Source organism: Abrus precatorius, unplaced genomic scaffold (genome assembly GCF_003935025.1).
Source record: "Abrus precatorius isolate BTA unplaced genomic scaffold, Abrus_2018 Scaffold4, whole genome shotgun sequence".
Classification (NCBI taxonomy): Eukaryota; Viridiplantae; Streptophyta; class Magnoliopsida; order Fabales; family Fabaceae; genus Abrus; species Abrus precatorius.
In genome coordinates this window covers 19,376,058-19,392,388 of record NW_020874384.1, presented here as the reverse complement: position 1 = coordinate 19,392,388, position 16,331 = coordinate 19,376,058, and the positions used below count along the sequence as shown (strand labels likewise).

At 32.8% G+C, this 16,331-nt stretch overlaps 2 protein-coding genes and 1 pseudogene across 6 annotated transcripts; all 3 read right to left on the bottom strand.

Moving 5' to 3' along the window:
- Positions 1-1,137: 1,137 nt before the first annotated feature.
- LOC113866281 lies at positions 1,138-3,940 on the bottom strand (annotated as a pseudogene).
- Positions 3,941-7,787: 3,847 nt separating this feature from the next.
- Positions 7,788-12,110, bottom strand: LOC113864343 (cytochrome P450 CYP82D47-like). Its single transcript, XM_027497949.1, has 3 exons — positions 11,800-12,110; positions 8,731-9,781; positions 7,788-8,604 (listed from the first exon to the last, which is right to left on the bottom strand). The coding sequence occupies exons 2-3, from the start codon at positions 9,682-9,684 to the stop codon at positions 7,933-7,935; spliced, it is 1,626 nt and encodes a 541-aa protein (XP_027353750.1). The 5' UTR covers positions 9,685-9,781; positions 11,800-12,110; the 3' UTR covers positions 7,788-7,932.
- On the bottom strand, positions 7,791-14,550 carry LOC113864344 (cytochrome P450 CYP82D47-like). Of its 5 annotated transcripts, none has more exons than XR_003504824.1 (4): positions 13,495-14,526; positions 12,482-13,193; positions 11,794-12,257; positions 8,649-9,751 (listed from the first exon to the last, which is right to left on the bottom strand). XR_003504824.1 is itself a non-coding variant. In XM_027497950.1 (2 exons), exons 1-2 carry the CDS (start codon positions 14,422-14,424, stop codon positions 12,543-12,545), a joined length of 1,581 nt encoding a protein of 526 aa, XP_027353751.1. In that variant the 5' UTR covers positions 14,425-14,550; the 3' UTR covers positions 11,188-12,542. The 5 variants fall into 5 exon arrangements, 1 of the variants encoding a protein (XP_027353751.1); XR_003504826.1 differs by lacking the exon at positions 8,649-9,751 and having other exon boundaries at positions 11,682-11,834; positions 12,083-12,257; XR_003504825.1 differs by lacking the exon at positions 11,794-12,257 and having other exon boundaries at positions 7,791-9,751.
- Positions 14,551-16,331: the final 1,781 nt, after the last annotated feature.

The window sequence follows — 16,331 nt, the reverse complement described above, 5'->3', positions numbered from 1 at the left end:
TTTTTTGAGATTAATTGAATTTTCAGTTTTTGATTCTAAACTCAGTTCTCTCAGCAGCTAATGGACTGTTCTACGATGGCACTTGGGTATTCCAAGTTCAGTCACATTATTTTTTCACTAGAAATTTACCATTTGAGTTGTATCCTCTGATATAATATCAATAGATTACTATGAAGCTCGTCATACACGTTTTGAGCATTCATCTCCCTGAAGCTACACCTACATGAAGCAAGAACATACAAAGAGTTTAGCTCATTAAGTCTGCTCAAAAGTTCAAGCTTTAATTCTCAGAAGTTTACCGAATATGCAACAAAGCCTGAACCAATACTTTGACGTCTTTGATTTCCACAAGCGATGTGTCAAAAATTTTTAATGATCTCACAATTACATAAGTGAATTATTTATTTATTTATTCAATTTCTCCTGCGTTACGCAATTTCACTTTCTATTTGACTGTTGTCTGATGAGGCTGAACCTCTCCCAACCTTGAGTTCAAACTTTCTAACGAGCCTACAGCTGTTAACATTTCTTCTGCATTTTTTTAAACATATTATGTACTTACAAATAAGTTTCGTAAAACAATTGAAACTAGTAGGAAGTTTAGGGTATAGGATATCTGCCAACAATTTATGAAGGTATTGATGTCAACCACAATAATATCTAACAAAAAATGTTTCTGTATAAAAACAACCTAACATGATTTCACTGCTAGAAAACAAGGGTTGGACGTCTCGATCGCTCAGCAAAGTAGCGAGAGCGTTAGGAATTGCTTTTTATTTTACTTTTTGTAATGAAAAAAATTCTGAAATTAAAATATTTGTATATGGATTAGCTGAGAAAATATTTAAATAAAAAATGACCTTTCAACGATATATTAAAATTTTTAAAGAATCAAATAGTTAGTAAAAATTTCAAAGATAATAAAACAAAAATATATCAAACTTAGTAAATCAGCATCTAATACAACATTTCGATATAAAATACTACGTTAATATACCGATCGATATTATTACATGGAGTCATAAAAAACTGGGAAGGAAAAAAGCTTTAACGAGAACATCAAGTAGAGTAGGTTTATGCTTGTTGTCCTTAAATGGGAGGACATAGATCCTCAATACTCTTCATTATCTTGACCATTTAAATTTGAGCATAAATATGAGGAGAGAGACGAGGAGTAAGAATGGCTTGGAGTGGAGAGGCCTTGATGTTGGTTATGCCAATATGTTCATTCATATCGACAGGTCCTCCAATCCATGCAGTAGAGTAGCAAGTGTTAATTCCATTACTTGAAGACCGAAAGAGAGTCCAGGACACATTCTTCTACCTGCGCCAAATGGAATCAATTCAAAATGTTGACCTTTGACGTCCACACCCTTATGAGTTGAGAGAAATCTCTCTGGGCGAAACTCTAAAGGATCAACATATAGCAATGGTTCACGTTGAAGCTTTGAAAGGTTAGTTAATAGACGTGTGCCGGCGGGAACATGATAACCACCGACGATGCAATCTTCCATGGACTCGTGTAACAAATTAAGTGGTGCAGGTGGGTACAAGCGCAATGTTTCCTTCACGATGGATTGGAGATACTCAAGCTTCTTCAAATCTGATACCTCTACCATCTTTTCCCTCCCAATTTCTGTGTCCAATTCGTGGATGGCCTTTTTTAGGATTTCACGATTGTTGAGAAGTAATGCCAGAGCCCAAGTCAATGTCCCTCCGGTAGTGTCCGTGCCAGCTAGAATTAAGGTCTACAAATTACAATAATTATAAATCTTGTTATATTTCTATACACTCTTGTATACTTAGTTGACAGAGAATGAAAAATAAATATCCGTGCTTTGGACATAGAATTTTAAATGATTTAAAAGAGTTAAATGTGAAAAAAAATTACGAATAATAATTCAAAGAGTTAAACATAATGTAAAAAAAATTTAAATTTTACTTAAAAAGTGTCATTTGAAATTGTTTTTATTTAATTAAAATTTTGTAATATTCTAAAAATTCGTTCTCTTTATCTAAATATATGTAATTTAATAATATAAAATTACTTCATCCAAACATAAATTTTATTTTTATTAGGGGTTACATTACCTGCTTTATGTTATAATTTTTCATAACAGATGCAAAAGTTTTAAAGAAAAGACAAAACTTAACAAAGTCATTTACTCAAATTGATAATGTATTTTTCATGAATAGTTTCAAAATTTATGAATAGAATAAATGGAAATTTTCTTTAAAAGTGAATACATTTAAAAATGGAAATGTATATATATATATAAAGATTATGAGCACAATAATTAAACTTCCATTCATATTATCAATCATTAGTACTTAGTGCCCGAATGAACTCATACAAATGTGTCAATTCAATACAACACAGTAAAATGCTGGGTAAAACTTTTTAAATTTTTAATTAGTGTATGTGCTTAGGAAAATTTGTTAAGGTGCTTTCGTATTTTGACTTATAATTCTGTTTTTAAAAAATAGTGTTTTTACATTCCTTTAACGAAAAAATAGAGAAAATAAAAAAACTATAAAATGAAAAGTAACTAATGTTTAATTTTTATTTGGATGTAGTTGAAAGGACAAAGGCAAATCAAATATGCACGCAAGGCAAGAGTTTAGAAAAATCCTATTCTTTTTTAAAATTTTTACAATATTATTCATAATTAAGTGCGAGATTGTTCCAAAAGAGAATAAAAATGTGAAATGATATTAAAAAAATATATATTAACATCAATTTTGAAAATCTATTTAAAATGTAAAAATAATAAAATTAATATTTATTGAAAACTAAAATGTTTATTATATTTTAATGTTATAAATATTTTTTCTTAATAAAAAGTAAAAACTTCTAATTTCAATATTTAAAATTAATCTTAAACATTCATGTTAACAAAATTCTATAAATAACGCAATAAAAATAATTATTTTTTTAAAAAAAATACGATGTAATTAATACCAGGCATGTAGCTTTGACTGTGGTATCGGCATCCCTGCCATCAAATTCCTCACCGTCTTTAACATGAGTAAGAAGAGTGTCCATGAAATCAGATTTATCCAAACGACCCTTCCTGTTGCGTTTGTGTTCTTCAAGCCAAACTTGAATAAACCTATCTAATTCTCTTGCAGTTCTCTTCATCTCCTTCTCTCGTCCATCTAAATCCAACCACCTTAAATACGGCAAAACATCAGAGACAGCAAACGACCCACTAAGATCAAATAAGTCTCTCAGCGTCTTTCGAATCAGTTCGTTCTCTTCGTGCAGGACACCATCACAATTATCCAATGCAACAAAACGTTTCCCTACCACCATTCTAAACAAAATGTTCAAGGATATGTCCCCAAACCATTTCTTCATCTCAATCGCTTCCTTTTCAGAACCACTCGTGTTCGCGTTCATCTTTAACCAAATATTGTAACTCTCTTTCATTGCCACCTTCACTTCCGATTCCATGACGTGCTTGAGCATCTCTATCCGGTTAGTGGAGAGGAGCTCTAAGGTGGCTATCTTGCGTACTCGACGCCAATAGGAACCGTAGGGACTGAACCCAATCATGGAAAAGTTATAGCCCAATACTTCAAAGGCTAAAGATTTCGGACGATTAGCAAAAGCTTTGTCGTTTACAGTAAAGCACTGTTTGGCCAATTCTGAATCGCTCACAATCAATGTTTTGTGAACACCGAGACGCAAGGTGAAAATGGGTCCATATTTGTCCGCCATGTTACCCAAGGTGATGTGAGGTGGTTTTGAGCCACCAAAAAGATGGAGGTGCCCAATCAAGGGCCATGCACCGCTAGCTTCTGGTGCTGCTTTTCTAGCTGCATCAGTGCGAATTCTACGTCTCCATATGGATGAAAGAACTAAGAGAAATAACGGCAGCCCGAAGAAGATGGTGAATGATACTATTGATTGCGAGAAGGGATTTTCCAAGTCCATGTCGCTGGAAGATCTTCTTGTGTATGGTTATTGATGGGGACGGGCTTTCTTATATATATAACAGAAACTAAAAACAATTGGATATCAATGTAGAGATGCTATTTGCATGTTTAAATGAAAAGTAATATATAATCAATTACTTGTTTAAGAAGTAAATAAGAGAAACACCAAAGTTTAAAAAGAATTCTCTTGCATCACATTGGAGTTATGCTTAGCACTTTTTCAATAAAAGGAGACAGTCAATGTCAACAACTTAATTAAAACGATTTCTCTTGGTTATTATATAGGATAAAAATCTAATTTCAAATCAATTAATAAAATTAAAATCTGGGTTTTTTTTTGTAAATAAAAATTTTATTAATTAATTTATTAAAATAGATTTAGTTACAAATAAAATTATTTAAATAAATCTAACTAAGAGGTAGGATAAAAAATTAAAATAATTTTTATAAAATTTACGTTAAATTGCATTAAAATTATAAAAACAGATATATTTATTATATTTTTAAATAAACATTATTATTTTTTTCACCAATATTTTAAAAACACTTAGCTAGCATTTACCTAAATAATAAATTATAAAAGAAAAAGCAAAGTTTGCTGAGAATTCTCCTGTACGCGCTCACAAAGTTGACTTAATAGATAAAAGAAAGTCGTACTCATGGTGTCAGGAAAGGCTCTTGAAAGTTAATTGGACTGTTTTTAACTTTCTAGCACAAATTTGACAAAGAAATAGGTTAATTAATGGATTTTTTAAATAATTTTATTTTTTATCTTTTCATTTTTATAAATTTTCTGAATTATTAAATAAAAATATTAAATAATTTCAAATTTCAAGTTAGTGAATATATAGGGTTTATTTTATAATCCAGTGAAAATAATATTAAAGGAATGTATACCATGGATGCAGCCAATTTTTTTTTATTGTGTAAAAAATCCTACTGTATGTATTTTCGTGTTTATCAGCTAATGGAATCATGGGTGGATGGTTAAAGACTACACAGCGTTAGTGATTAATAGTTGCCGACACTCGAGTGTTAAAACACACATTTATCACTTACGAATTTTAAATTTTTTATAAAATAAAAGATTGATGAATTTAATCATTTGATTATTTTATATTATTTTTAAATTATTTATTAAATTGATGTAATTTATATTTATAAATACATTATTCAATTCCAGAAAAAATATATTATTCATTAAAATAAAATAATAAATTATTTATAACTTTATTTTTAATAAAATTTTATTTAATGTCAATTATTAATGAGTATATATATATATATATATATATATAATTTTCTAAAAAAATAAAAAATAATAATTGATAATTGATATAGCTACCTTGTTGTACATGGTTTGGCTGCGTGGGAGTCTGTACTTGTTTTTTCCTTTAACGAGTGCGCCACTTCTTTCATTTTATGATTGCGCATCAATCAAGCAAGCAATCAATCATGCTCTCGCACTTATAAATTACCCCATGAAAAATAAAACGTTTCCACATTTGTCACTTAGCTCGCCAAATTCCAAATAGCCCAGAGTGAGAGTCCATCACGGCTTAAATAAGGTCTTTTTTTTTAATATTCGTTATTATTTATTTGATTATTTAATTTTCAATATTTTTTATTTTTACTTAGTCACTTAACTAATACTTTTAATCGATATAACTTTATCATTTACATCCGCTACACATTATTTATATAAGTCAAGTTGAATATTACATATTATATATAAAAAATCAACAAATTACAAATAGTAAAATTATAGAAAAAAATTAGAGAATTTGTTTTAAAAAATAAAATAAATGAGACAATTACAAAATTTTAAGAAATAAAAACTTTGTTTAAACTTAAGTCAATAATGATTGTATTTTATAATAATACTATCTAGAGTTAAAAATAAGTTAAAGAATTAAAAACTTTAAAAATAAATTAAAGATAAAAACAATTGTATATATAATATATATTTAAATAATAAAATTGATATAAAATAAAAAATGACATTCTAATTTAAATCGATGAACAAATCATAAGTATTAATTTTTTGAGGTACATTCTCTCATTTTTTCACACAAAACTTTTAAGGCTTAATTATGTTTTTCATCCTTATAAATATAGATTTTTTTGTGATTAGTCTCTACAAATATTTTTGTTAAGAAGTGGTCTTTCTAAAGTTGATAATTAGAATTTAGTTCCTGCCGTTAACATTTTCTCTGTTAAGTGCTGAGCTGGTTAACAAATAACTAATTCAACATTCTACGTGGCCTATTTGAGTCGCTTATGTGGTATGTCATGTCATTATTTTTTTTATTTTTTTAATTTAAAATTATATAATTACAAATAAATCTTAAAAATAATTTTTTATAATTGCATAAAATTCTTTTAATTTTGTTTCTTTCTTGTCAGTCCTTTTCTTCTCCTCTCCCACAACCCGGATCCATACCCTTCCCAGCTTCAACAAGCGCATCCTTATTGTCCACAAACACTTGTTCAGGATTAACTTCATAATGAATATTCCAGCGTCTTTTGTATTTGGGGATTCCCTACTTGATGTGGGGAACAACAACTATTTTGTTTCATTGGCCAAAGCAAATCATGACCCTTATGGAGTTGATTTTGGAATGCCCACTGGTCGTTTCAGCAATGGAAGAACTATTGTCGATATTATAAGTGAGAATTGCTAATTTCTGTTAGGTTCTATCATTTAGAAAAAAATTATTTTATCAATTATTATTTCTCTTTGGACATTGTGTACTACCATATCAGCAACTAGGTCTTGACTTTAGCACTTTCACTGTCCTATGAATAGCCACTTTCAATGGTTATGAACAATGAAAACCCCTTAGTTGATTTATTGACCAGTGACACAAACAAAAGATGTGAACAATGTTCCCTTCCAAAATGGGACCCCACCACACAAACTCAACACGCAATCTAAAAGGAAATCAAGTTGGAATTAGCTAAACAAGTAACTACACATTCAAGTTCGAACTAGATATTGGAGATGGGTTTAACTCGGGGCTTGTCACGCAAGTAACTACACATTCAATCAATGAAAACGAAAATTAGAATCAGAGAAGGTGAATCGCCGTGTGGAAAAATGGAGAATGACAAGAGAGAGACACCCGTTGAGGATTCTCGTGCCGACCTTGCAAAATTGGCAAGGTATTCGAAGAGCTTAGAGTTTGAAGTGGACATCGAACTTGCTCTCGTCCAACATTGAATAAAAAATTATGGAGAAAAATAGTTTCAAGAAGAGTCCTAGAACTCCGAGATTAGCGTTTAGCAACGGCAACTATCGCATGTGGGAAGTAGAAAAGGTGCCGGAAAGTGGTGATAGAGGGGGGAGTAGGTGGAGGTAGGAGAACGTTGAGAATGAGAAATAAATAACGGAAAAAGTAGGAATGTATAAAAGAGAAAGGGTGCCGGAAAAGGGAAAGTAGGGGTGGGGGAGGGGTTGGAAGAATGGGTGAGAATAGAGGTTGGAGTTGGGGTGAGGAAGGTGGAGGTTTAGAGTGAGAGTGGTGAGGTTTGAAGGAAGGAATGAGAGTAGAGGTTGGAGTGGGTTGCCGTATTGTAGGAGAGAAGTTTGAAGAGGAAGAAGTTTTTTTTTTTTTAAACATCTTTATGTACTTTTTAGTAAATATTTATTTTAATTAATAAAAAATTTAAATGACATACTATATAACATGGTATTACATGAATTGTTGAGCTGGTTAACTGCAGGTTTAATGAAAAAAAAGTTAACAGTAAAAATTAAATTCTAATTATCAATTTTAGAAAGACCTTGTTATAGAGACTAATCACAAAAAAAAATTTATATTTATAAGGATAAAAATATAATTAAGCCAACTTTTAATATAAGTATTATTTTGAAACACTAACAGTATTCAGATATACATCAACCATCTAATTCAAAACATACATCAAATCATGGTGGGGGAGGTGAGACCATAAAGGCCTTGGTGGTTATCTAAGTGGGGAATACAATCAACGCATGGAATGTTGATTAATGTGTGGGTTTCCTCTAACTTCGTCAACAAAGAGAAGCTGATGTGATAATCGAGGCTTGACTAAAACATCAAGTGGAGTGGTTTTGATGTTTGTGAGTCCAAAAGTGGCGCTCATATCAACTTGAGCATTAGATGGAGTCATAACTTCAAATGCTTGCAGAAAAGATGCTAATGCCAAGTGTGTCATTTGAAGACCAAATGATATGCCAGGGCAAGCCCTTCTTCCACCGCCAAAAGGAAGGAGCTCAAAATGTTGACCCTTGACATCCACACCCTTATGGGTGTCCAAAAACCTTTCGGGCTGAAACTCCAACGCGTCCAACCATACTCGTGGGTCTCTATGTAGCTTCCAAATGTTCAAAATAAATCGTGTACCAGCTTTAATATGATAACCACCCAAGGAACAGTCCTGTGTGAATTCACGTGGGCCTGATAATGGCCCAGCAGGATACAATCGCATTGTTTCTTTAACTACGGCTTGAAGATAAACTAATTTCTTGATGTCTGATTCATTCACTAGCCTTTCCTTACCCACGTGCTCATCCAGTTCCTCTTGAATTTTGATCAAAGCATGGCGATTATTCAGCAATAAGGAGAGCCCCCACGTCAAGGTAACAGTTGTTGTATCAGTTGCCCCAGCAATTAAGGTCTGTAACAAGCAGAGATGTACTAACTATAATTAAACAGAGGGTGAAATAAAACCAGCTAAGCTGATTAATTAAGTTGATACTTGAAATAATAAAGCTAAAGAATTGATGTAGTGCCGCGTGTGTACCGAGCAGGTGCCTTTTATGACGGTATCAACATCGTAACCAGCAAGATCAACGCCGTTAAGGACGGACAACAACACATCAATGAAGTCTTGTTCTGTTTTAGTCGCACTCTCACCTGAGCTATCTCTTTTCCGGCGATGCTCTTCTAACCATTCACCAACGATGCTGTCCATTTCTATAGCCGTATTCTTCATCTCTTTCACTTCGCCTCCAAAATCAAGCCACCCAAGAGCAGGAATCGCGTCACCAACCACAAACAATCCCGTCAAACGGAAGAACTCTCTGAAAACCCCCCGAATTCGCCTAACTTGTTGCTCATCTTCACTTTTGGTGGAGTATCGCTTTCCCGCAATCATCCTCAGAATCACGTTCAGATTCATGTCTCCAAACCACTTCTTCATCTCCACTGAAAAATCATCGTAGCCTCCTCTATTTTCGACCCATGATCTATACAGTTCTTTCAACGAGCTTTTCACCTCGGAATCTCTAATATCTCGTAGCAGTTCAAACCGGCTAGCAGAAAGTAACTCTGAGGCGGTTATCTTACGCATCTCACGCCAGAAGTGTCCGTAAGGGGAGAACCCAAAATTAGCATAGTTGTGTCCCAAGATTTTGGCAGCGGTATATTTGGGACGAGAAGAGACAAAGAGATCAAGAGTAGTGAAACACTCTTTGGCGAGCTCCCAAGTGTTGACCACAACAGCAGGGTGCACACCGATTCGGATGCTGAATATTGATCCATATTTGTCTGCTAAGGCTCCTAAGGTTATGTGAGGAGGCTGAGCTGAACCAGCTAAGAGGTAAAGATGACCGATCAAAGGCCAGCCACCGGCGGCTACGGGTGGCTTACAGGAATCACTTGCTCTACCCCTCTTGATGAAGTGCAAGTAAGCAAACAGTAGAAAGCCAATAACTACAGCTACTGCTGCATCTAGATACTGAATCGTGAGAACCATGTCACTTTGCGCTGCCTCAGTTGAATGATTAGTAACTTAATATTTGTTTGTTTGTAGAATGGCAGCCCTGTAAGGATCGAGACGAAAGTGACACCGGCTAAACGTGAATAGTTAGACAAAATTAAATTTTAAAACGTATAAGTAGGCAAGAGTAATTTCACTTCATAAATGTTATTGTCGTGAAAACAAAAGTATACATTTTATTTGCGAAAACAAATTACCAAACAAAATCGAATTTTATATTTTTGTGTTAATATTTTTATTGAATCATTAGTTATCTTTTAAAATGTTTAAATTCGTTTAACTTGGCGTGACTAAAAAAGTTAAAGACAAAACAGAAACGAGAAATAAAGTTTAATAAGATTGTTTGAAACTTTTTTTGAAAAAAAAAGAGCAAAAACCAAATACAAAGCCTTAGCATGTTAAAAAGAACACACAAAAAAAATGCATCAAACAACAAAGAGTTATATAAAATATTTATCAATAAATGGAATAACGTCTCTTGAGAAATTTTGACATACGTAGGTTTTTTTACACACACGTAAACACGGAAGAGTTTCACAATCATTCTACTCTACTTTTTTTTGACATATATGCAATCTCTTACTATTAATTTCATTTTCATATAATTGCTCAAATTCTTACTATTAATGAAAGTGAGACCAGTGCATTTTACTCTTCTAATAAATAAGTTGTCCTTTTCTCATTCTTAAATTGATTTGACCGAATTAAAGTAAAGTATACTAAGCATATACAGGACACAAAAGGAAAAGAGGGTAGAAATAAACGACACATTTTAAAGCCAAACTGAAAACTAGGACTGAGGTGCAGTCATAATAAGCTAGCATAGAAAATATGTGGCTGGATTGGATTGAATCATTCGCAATGAAAAAGCACTCCTCCCAGAACCCATGGGACTAGCTAGCTTGCTCGTTCTTCCTGGTTTTCTAAAGTTCACTACTTATCACTTCCTACAAGATATCAACCCGTGCATCAGGCGAACCAAAAAACAGTGATTTTAGACTCTCTTTTTTCCCTAAATTAATGAGGGAATAGTGCCCCAAGAAATAAAACTACATAAAGTTCCTACCAGCACGGGGTATAAAAATGTAAAATTAGAATAAATTAAATTCGCTAGAGTAAGAGGAGAACTGTCTGATTTTTTATAGCACATGTCCAAAATCAGTCGTTTGAATATTTTTCTCTTGATGCTTGTTCTATCATTTTTAGAGCCGGAGTTAGGTAAATTAAATAATTTAAACAGTAACTCAATTAAAAATATATAGTCTAAAAGGAATGTAACTGGCGTTAAGAGTTAAAAAATTAAGATAGCCAGCCTATAAAAAATGCAATTGATATCGAAAGAAGAATGGTTTTTTTAACGGGTCTAAAAAGACATGTTAAGAAACATCAATATATTTTAATAAATATTTTAAATTATTATAAAAAATTTACACTGATTGCTTTTTTATGATTTTAAGATAATAAATATTTTTATTTTAGACTTGTTAACATGTGTCATTAGATACACATTAAAAAAAATTAAAGAACTTAAGAAAAAGTCGTCAAGTTGAGACAATATGCATGATGATGGGGTAACTAAAAAGAGTTTATTATTTTTAATATGTTAATTACACATGCTTCAGATTGATATAATACAGATAAATGTACATAAATTTGGGCAAAAAATCATAAAGGAAAACAATTTATCGTAGAGTTGAACATTTGATCAAAATAAAGGTGCATGGCAAAAAGAGATAGGTACGTAGTATCATGAGAGGCAACAGACACAAATGAACCAAAATAACCTTGTTTATTTCTGATCCATTAATTCTTTTGTATTTCATGCAACTATGTATATATAGTTATAAGTGTTTCTCATTTGTATAAATTGGTTTAGTCCAAGAATTAATTATTGTGTATTCTTGTAGGAATTTACGTACTAATTAAGAATCGTCAATAAAGTTAGATGAAAATGGACGGATGACAATCTTTTACAGTAATTGGGTACTGCTATTAGTGTATTTTCACTTTTGTTTAAGTGATTTCTTTTTGCTTAAATAATAAATAAAATAAAAAAGCAGTAAAGCTAAAAAAATGAAAGGATACCTGTACCTGTCCGGGAATGGATTGCGCTATCACTTTGGATACTGATACCACATATTTTGAAGCCAATCAAAAGCCAACATGCCAAACTTGCAATAGCGTACCAAAAGTTAAAGAGGAAAACAGATTGTAGAAATTTTGACCATTTGATTAAAATAAACAAGGCCAAAAGTGAATACTGTCACATGTCAAACTTTCTTATTATTGTGTATTTGATGCACTAGAAACAAATGAAGAATGAACATGTGGTTCAAGCTTGCACGTAAATGTTTTAGGGGCAGCAGATCGAGACCTGTTAGAGGAAAGAAATAAGGAACAACGAGGGGTTGTATTGTTCACAGCTGCGTACATGTTCAGCTTGATTAGTACTTGTGTGGATGAAATGAAAACCACAGGTTGGGTGGATGTGTAGAACTCCACAAGATGCTTAGGATCTGAATTGATGGACGCCATAGGATTGGTGGATGCTAGTGTCGCGTAAGGCTAGATATTAGTACTTTGTAATAAGGTATTATTAACATTTTGAATATAAAATTAAATCAATAAACAAATATAACTATTGAATATTATTTATGGGCATATATATTATCATTTTTCTCAAACATTTAACTTTTTTTGAACAATTATTAATTTAAAGCATATTCTACTCAAATAAAGTTGTGCACATCAACTTCTAATTTTAAACATGTACCAATTCACGGCGTTGGAGGGAGAGGTAAAACCATAGAGACCTTAGGTATAGATGCTGAAGGTTAATGTACTGAATTTTCTTTAGCTTCATCTATAAGGAGAAGCTGATGTGATAAACGAGGTTTGATCAAAATCTCGAGGGGAGTGGATTTGATGACTGTGAGTCCAAAAGTGGCAGTCATATCAACCTGGGCATTGGATGGGGTAGTGACTTCAAATGCTTGCAACAAAGCTGCTAATGTCAAGTGTGTCATTTGAAGGGCAAATGATAGGCCAGGACACGACCTTCGTCCACAGCCAAAGGGAAGAAGCTCAAAATGCTTACCCTTGACATCCATACCCGTGTGCGTTCCCAAAAACCTTTCTGGCTGAAACTCTGATGGTTCTGACCATACTTGTGGGTCTCTGTGCATTTTCCAAAGGTTCAAGATAAATCGGGAACCTGCTGGAATATGGTAGCCACCTAAGATACAGTCCTGTGTGAATTCCCGCGGACCTGAGAAAGGCGGTGGATACAATCGCAGTGTCTCTTTAACTACAGCTTGTAGGTAAACTAATTTGTTAATATCTGAATCATGCACTAGTCTTTCCTTGCCCACGTGCTCATCCAATTCATCTTGAACTTTCTTTAGAGCATGTCGATTATTCATCAATAACGAGAGTGCCCATATGGTGGAAACTGTCGTAGTATCTACTGAGGCTGCAATTAAGGTCTGCAAGATACCACAAAGTCCATTGTCAACTGTATCAATCTCACTCGCTACAATAACAATTAAAAAGGACCGTCCTTTACTAATCTTAATCATAACAAAAAAGAGGGTGAAAAACATTGACAATTCATTCCTATTTTGGAATATGCTCTCAAGCAAATGTCAAAATGTATTGTAGTCATAATAAGTTAATTTTATTCATTTACGTACACGAGTAAGTTTAATGTAAATCGCAAGGTATAAGATAGATATTGAACATAATCAAAAGAGGAGAGTGGAAATGGGAATGTGTAAAGCTGCGTACCGAGCAAGTGGCTTTTATGACGTTGTCAGCATCGTAACCAGCAAGGTCGACGCCATCAATGACGGAAAGCAACACATCAATGAAGTCTTGTTCTGCGATAGTTTCACCAGTGTCTCTTTTCTGGCGATGGTCTTCTAACCATTCAACAACGATGCGATCCAACTCTATAGCCGTATTTTTCATATTTTTCACTTCGCCTCCCAAATCAAGCCACCCAAGAGCAGGAATCGCGTCCCCAACCACAAATAATCCCATCAAACGGAAAAACTCTCTGAGTACCCTCCTAACTCGCCTCGCCTGTTGCTCATTTTCGGCGGAGAATCGCTTTCCCGCAATCATCCTCAGAAACGCGTTCAGATTGATGTCTCCTAACCATTGCTTCATCTCCACCAACAAATCATCGGAGTCACCTCTTTTCTCCACCCATGTTCTGTACAGTTCTTTTAACAAACTCTGCACCTCCGAATCTCTAACATCTCGAAGCAGTTCAAACCGGCGAGTGGAAAGTAACTCTGAAACCGTTATCTTACGCATCTCACGCCAGAATTTTCCATATGGGGAGAACGCAAAACTAGCATAGTTGTATGTCAAGATTTTTGCAGCAGTGAATTTGGGACGAGAAGAGACGATAACATCAAGAGTAGTAAAACACTCTTTGGCAAGCTCCCAACTGTTAACCACCACAGCAGGGTACACACCGATTCGGATGCTGAATATTGCTCCATATTTGTCTGCTAAAGCTCCTAAGGTTTCGTAAGGAGGCTTAGAGGAACCACCTAAGAGGTAAAGATGACCGATCAAAGGCCAGCTACCGGCTGCTACCGGTGGCTTGGGAGCACGACCTGCACTACCCCTCTTCAAGAAGGAGAAGAACACGTAGCAAGAAATTAGCAGTAAGCCAATAACTCCAGCAACGGCTGCTACGTCCATGACAGTTTTCGATGTCTATGCTGAACGTAAGGTTGGTGTTGCTTTTGTAGTGCGCCAACCAGAGACAAGGGAGATCGTACGCATTATTACTTACGTGCAAGTACCGTTAATTGAAAACAAGGTTACGAAAATAATTTAGAAAACGAAATTAATAAATAGCAGGAAAATTTGGATTAATGAATTATCTTTTTGTTAAGTTATTGAACTTGATTATTATTATTATTATTATTATTATTATTATTATTATTATTATTATTATTATTATTATTATTGACTTTTAAATCACTTAAATAAATACGAAGATAATTTTTTTTAACGCGAACATGGCTAAAATCTCATGCTATTTGTTTTCCTATATTCAAATAGTTATTTCATGAAAGTATATTATGAAAAGCCTTAAAACTTACTTTGAGTAAATATTCTTTATGATCACCACGAGATAATTTCTTAACGTCACAATCAATGTTTGGAAAAACAAAATCTCGGGGACGTTATCAGTTTATCTTCTCTTGTCGCTCATTCATTCATTCATTCTATTCTTAGCAATTTTTATATATTTATATTTATTTTATTTTTCTTCATCTCTATCTTCCTTTCACTATTTTCTTCCGTTTATAAATTTGTGGACCCTTCGCTTACAGATAAAACAATTTTTCAGAAAGCAAAAAAAGACTTAACGAGAGAATCACGCCCACATATGATTCAGAGAATCATGTCCACATATGATGCACATCTAGCTTTATCTGCAACATATCACCCTTTATTTAATTGTTAGCATAAACTTAAGAAACTGATATCTGTCCTTTCCTCATTTAGTTAGTTGTCGATTTTATTAGTACCTTTGTGAATTGGATATATAAATATATGTATCAGCACTCAATAAAAACGATACAGAAAATATACATTCTTTTTAGCAAGACTGATCCACCAATTATTAGTTATTTGGAGTCAATCTGGGATTGTTAGGTCAATGGCTGGACTAGCATTGAAGGCAACAACCGGATCAGTTTTCTGCTACAATCTTTGGGAGCTAGCTAGAGTGAAAGTGCCATTTGTAGACTCCACTTGGGTGCAATGACCATTATTAGCTAGTCCTATACGAACCCATGCCTGGATTAGCTTCCACCTTCTTCGCTTGCTCGTAGCAAAATTTTGAATCCATCTGTTTGATAATTTGAATTTATTTAATAAGTTCGTACAATTTTTTTATATAATAAAGAGAGTGACAGAAAGAGAAAAGAAATATATTCTAATATAATTAAAGCGATGCAGAAAATTAATATATATATATATATATATATATATATATATATTGTAAAAAGTTCTGTAAAAATATATCGTAAACAAATAGCATAGTATAATTTTTATTACTAATTAATTACAATAAATAATTTTTAAAAAGTAATATTTTCTCTCTTAATTAGTATTTTTTTTTTGTTCAATTACTGATATTGTTGTTGTTATTATTAATTAAAATATATGGTGCATTTTATTCATAAGTGTTGCAGTGAAAGAATTACACGAGTAAGCTTAGTTTTTATAATTTTTTAAGAAGTCACGTCTAAATTTTGTGTTTAAATCATTGAATTAAGTGAGATAAATATGAAGAATATTCTCTTAACGAGATAAGTCTAAAATTTCAAGTTATCTCCCTATTTCAATTTGTTTTCGCATATTCATATCATTATTTTATAAAAGTATGTCGTTAGAGCACAAATTAGTAAGACTCGTATTTTTTTTAGGCTGAAGTGTTACGTTAAAACTATCATCACCTCGCAAAATTTTTAAAAACCTCTTTATAAAATAAATATATGAATCATTAATTCTTTATATAATTTAGAAACCTCGCTCACAAAATTAAAACAATTGCATATGTTAAAGAATTAATTTATAAGATACTTTATTTA

Bases quoted from the DNA above. Each gene is read 5' to 3' on its own strand.
- LOC113864343 (XM_027497949.1), bottom strand. From the start codon at position 9,684: ATGGTTCTCACGATTCAGTATCTAGATGCAGCAGTAGCTGTAGTTATT. The intron at 8,605-8,730 runs GTACACACGCGG...TGCTTGTTACAG, and splicing joins TCATAAAAGGCACCTGCTCG to ACCTTAATTGCTGGGGCAAC.
- LOC113864344 (XM_027497950.1), bottom strand. From the start codon at position 14,424: ATGGACGTAGCAGCCGTTGCTGGAGTTATTGGCTTACTGCTAATTTCT. The intron at 13,194-13,494 runs GTACGCAGCTTT...GGTATCTTGCAG, and splicing joins TCATAAAAGCCACTTGCTCG to ACCTTAATTGCAGCCTCAGT.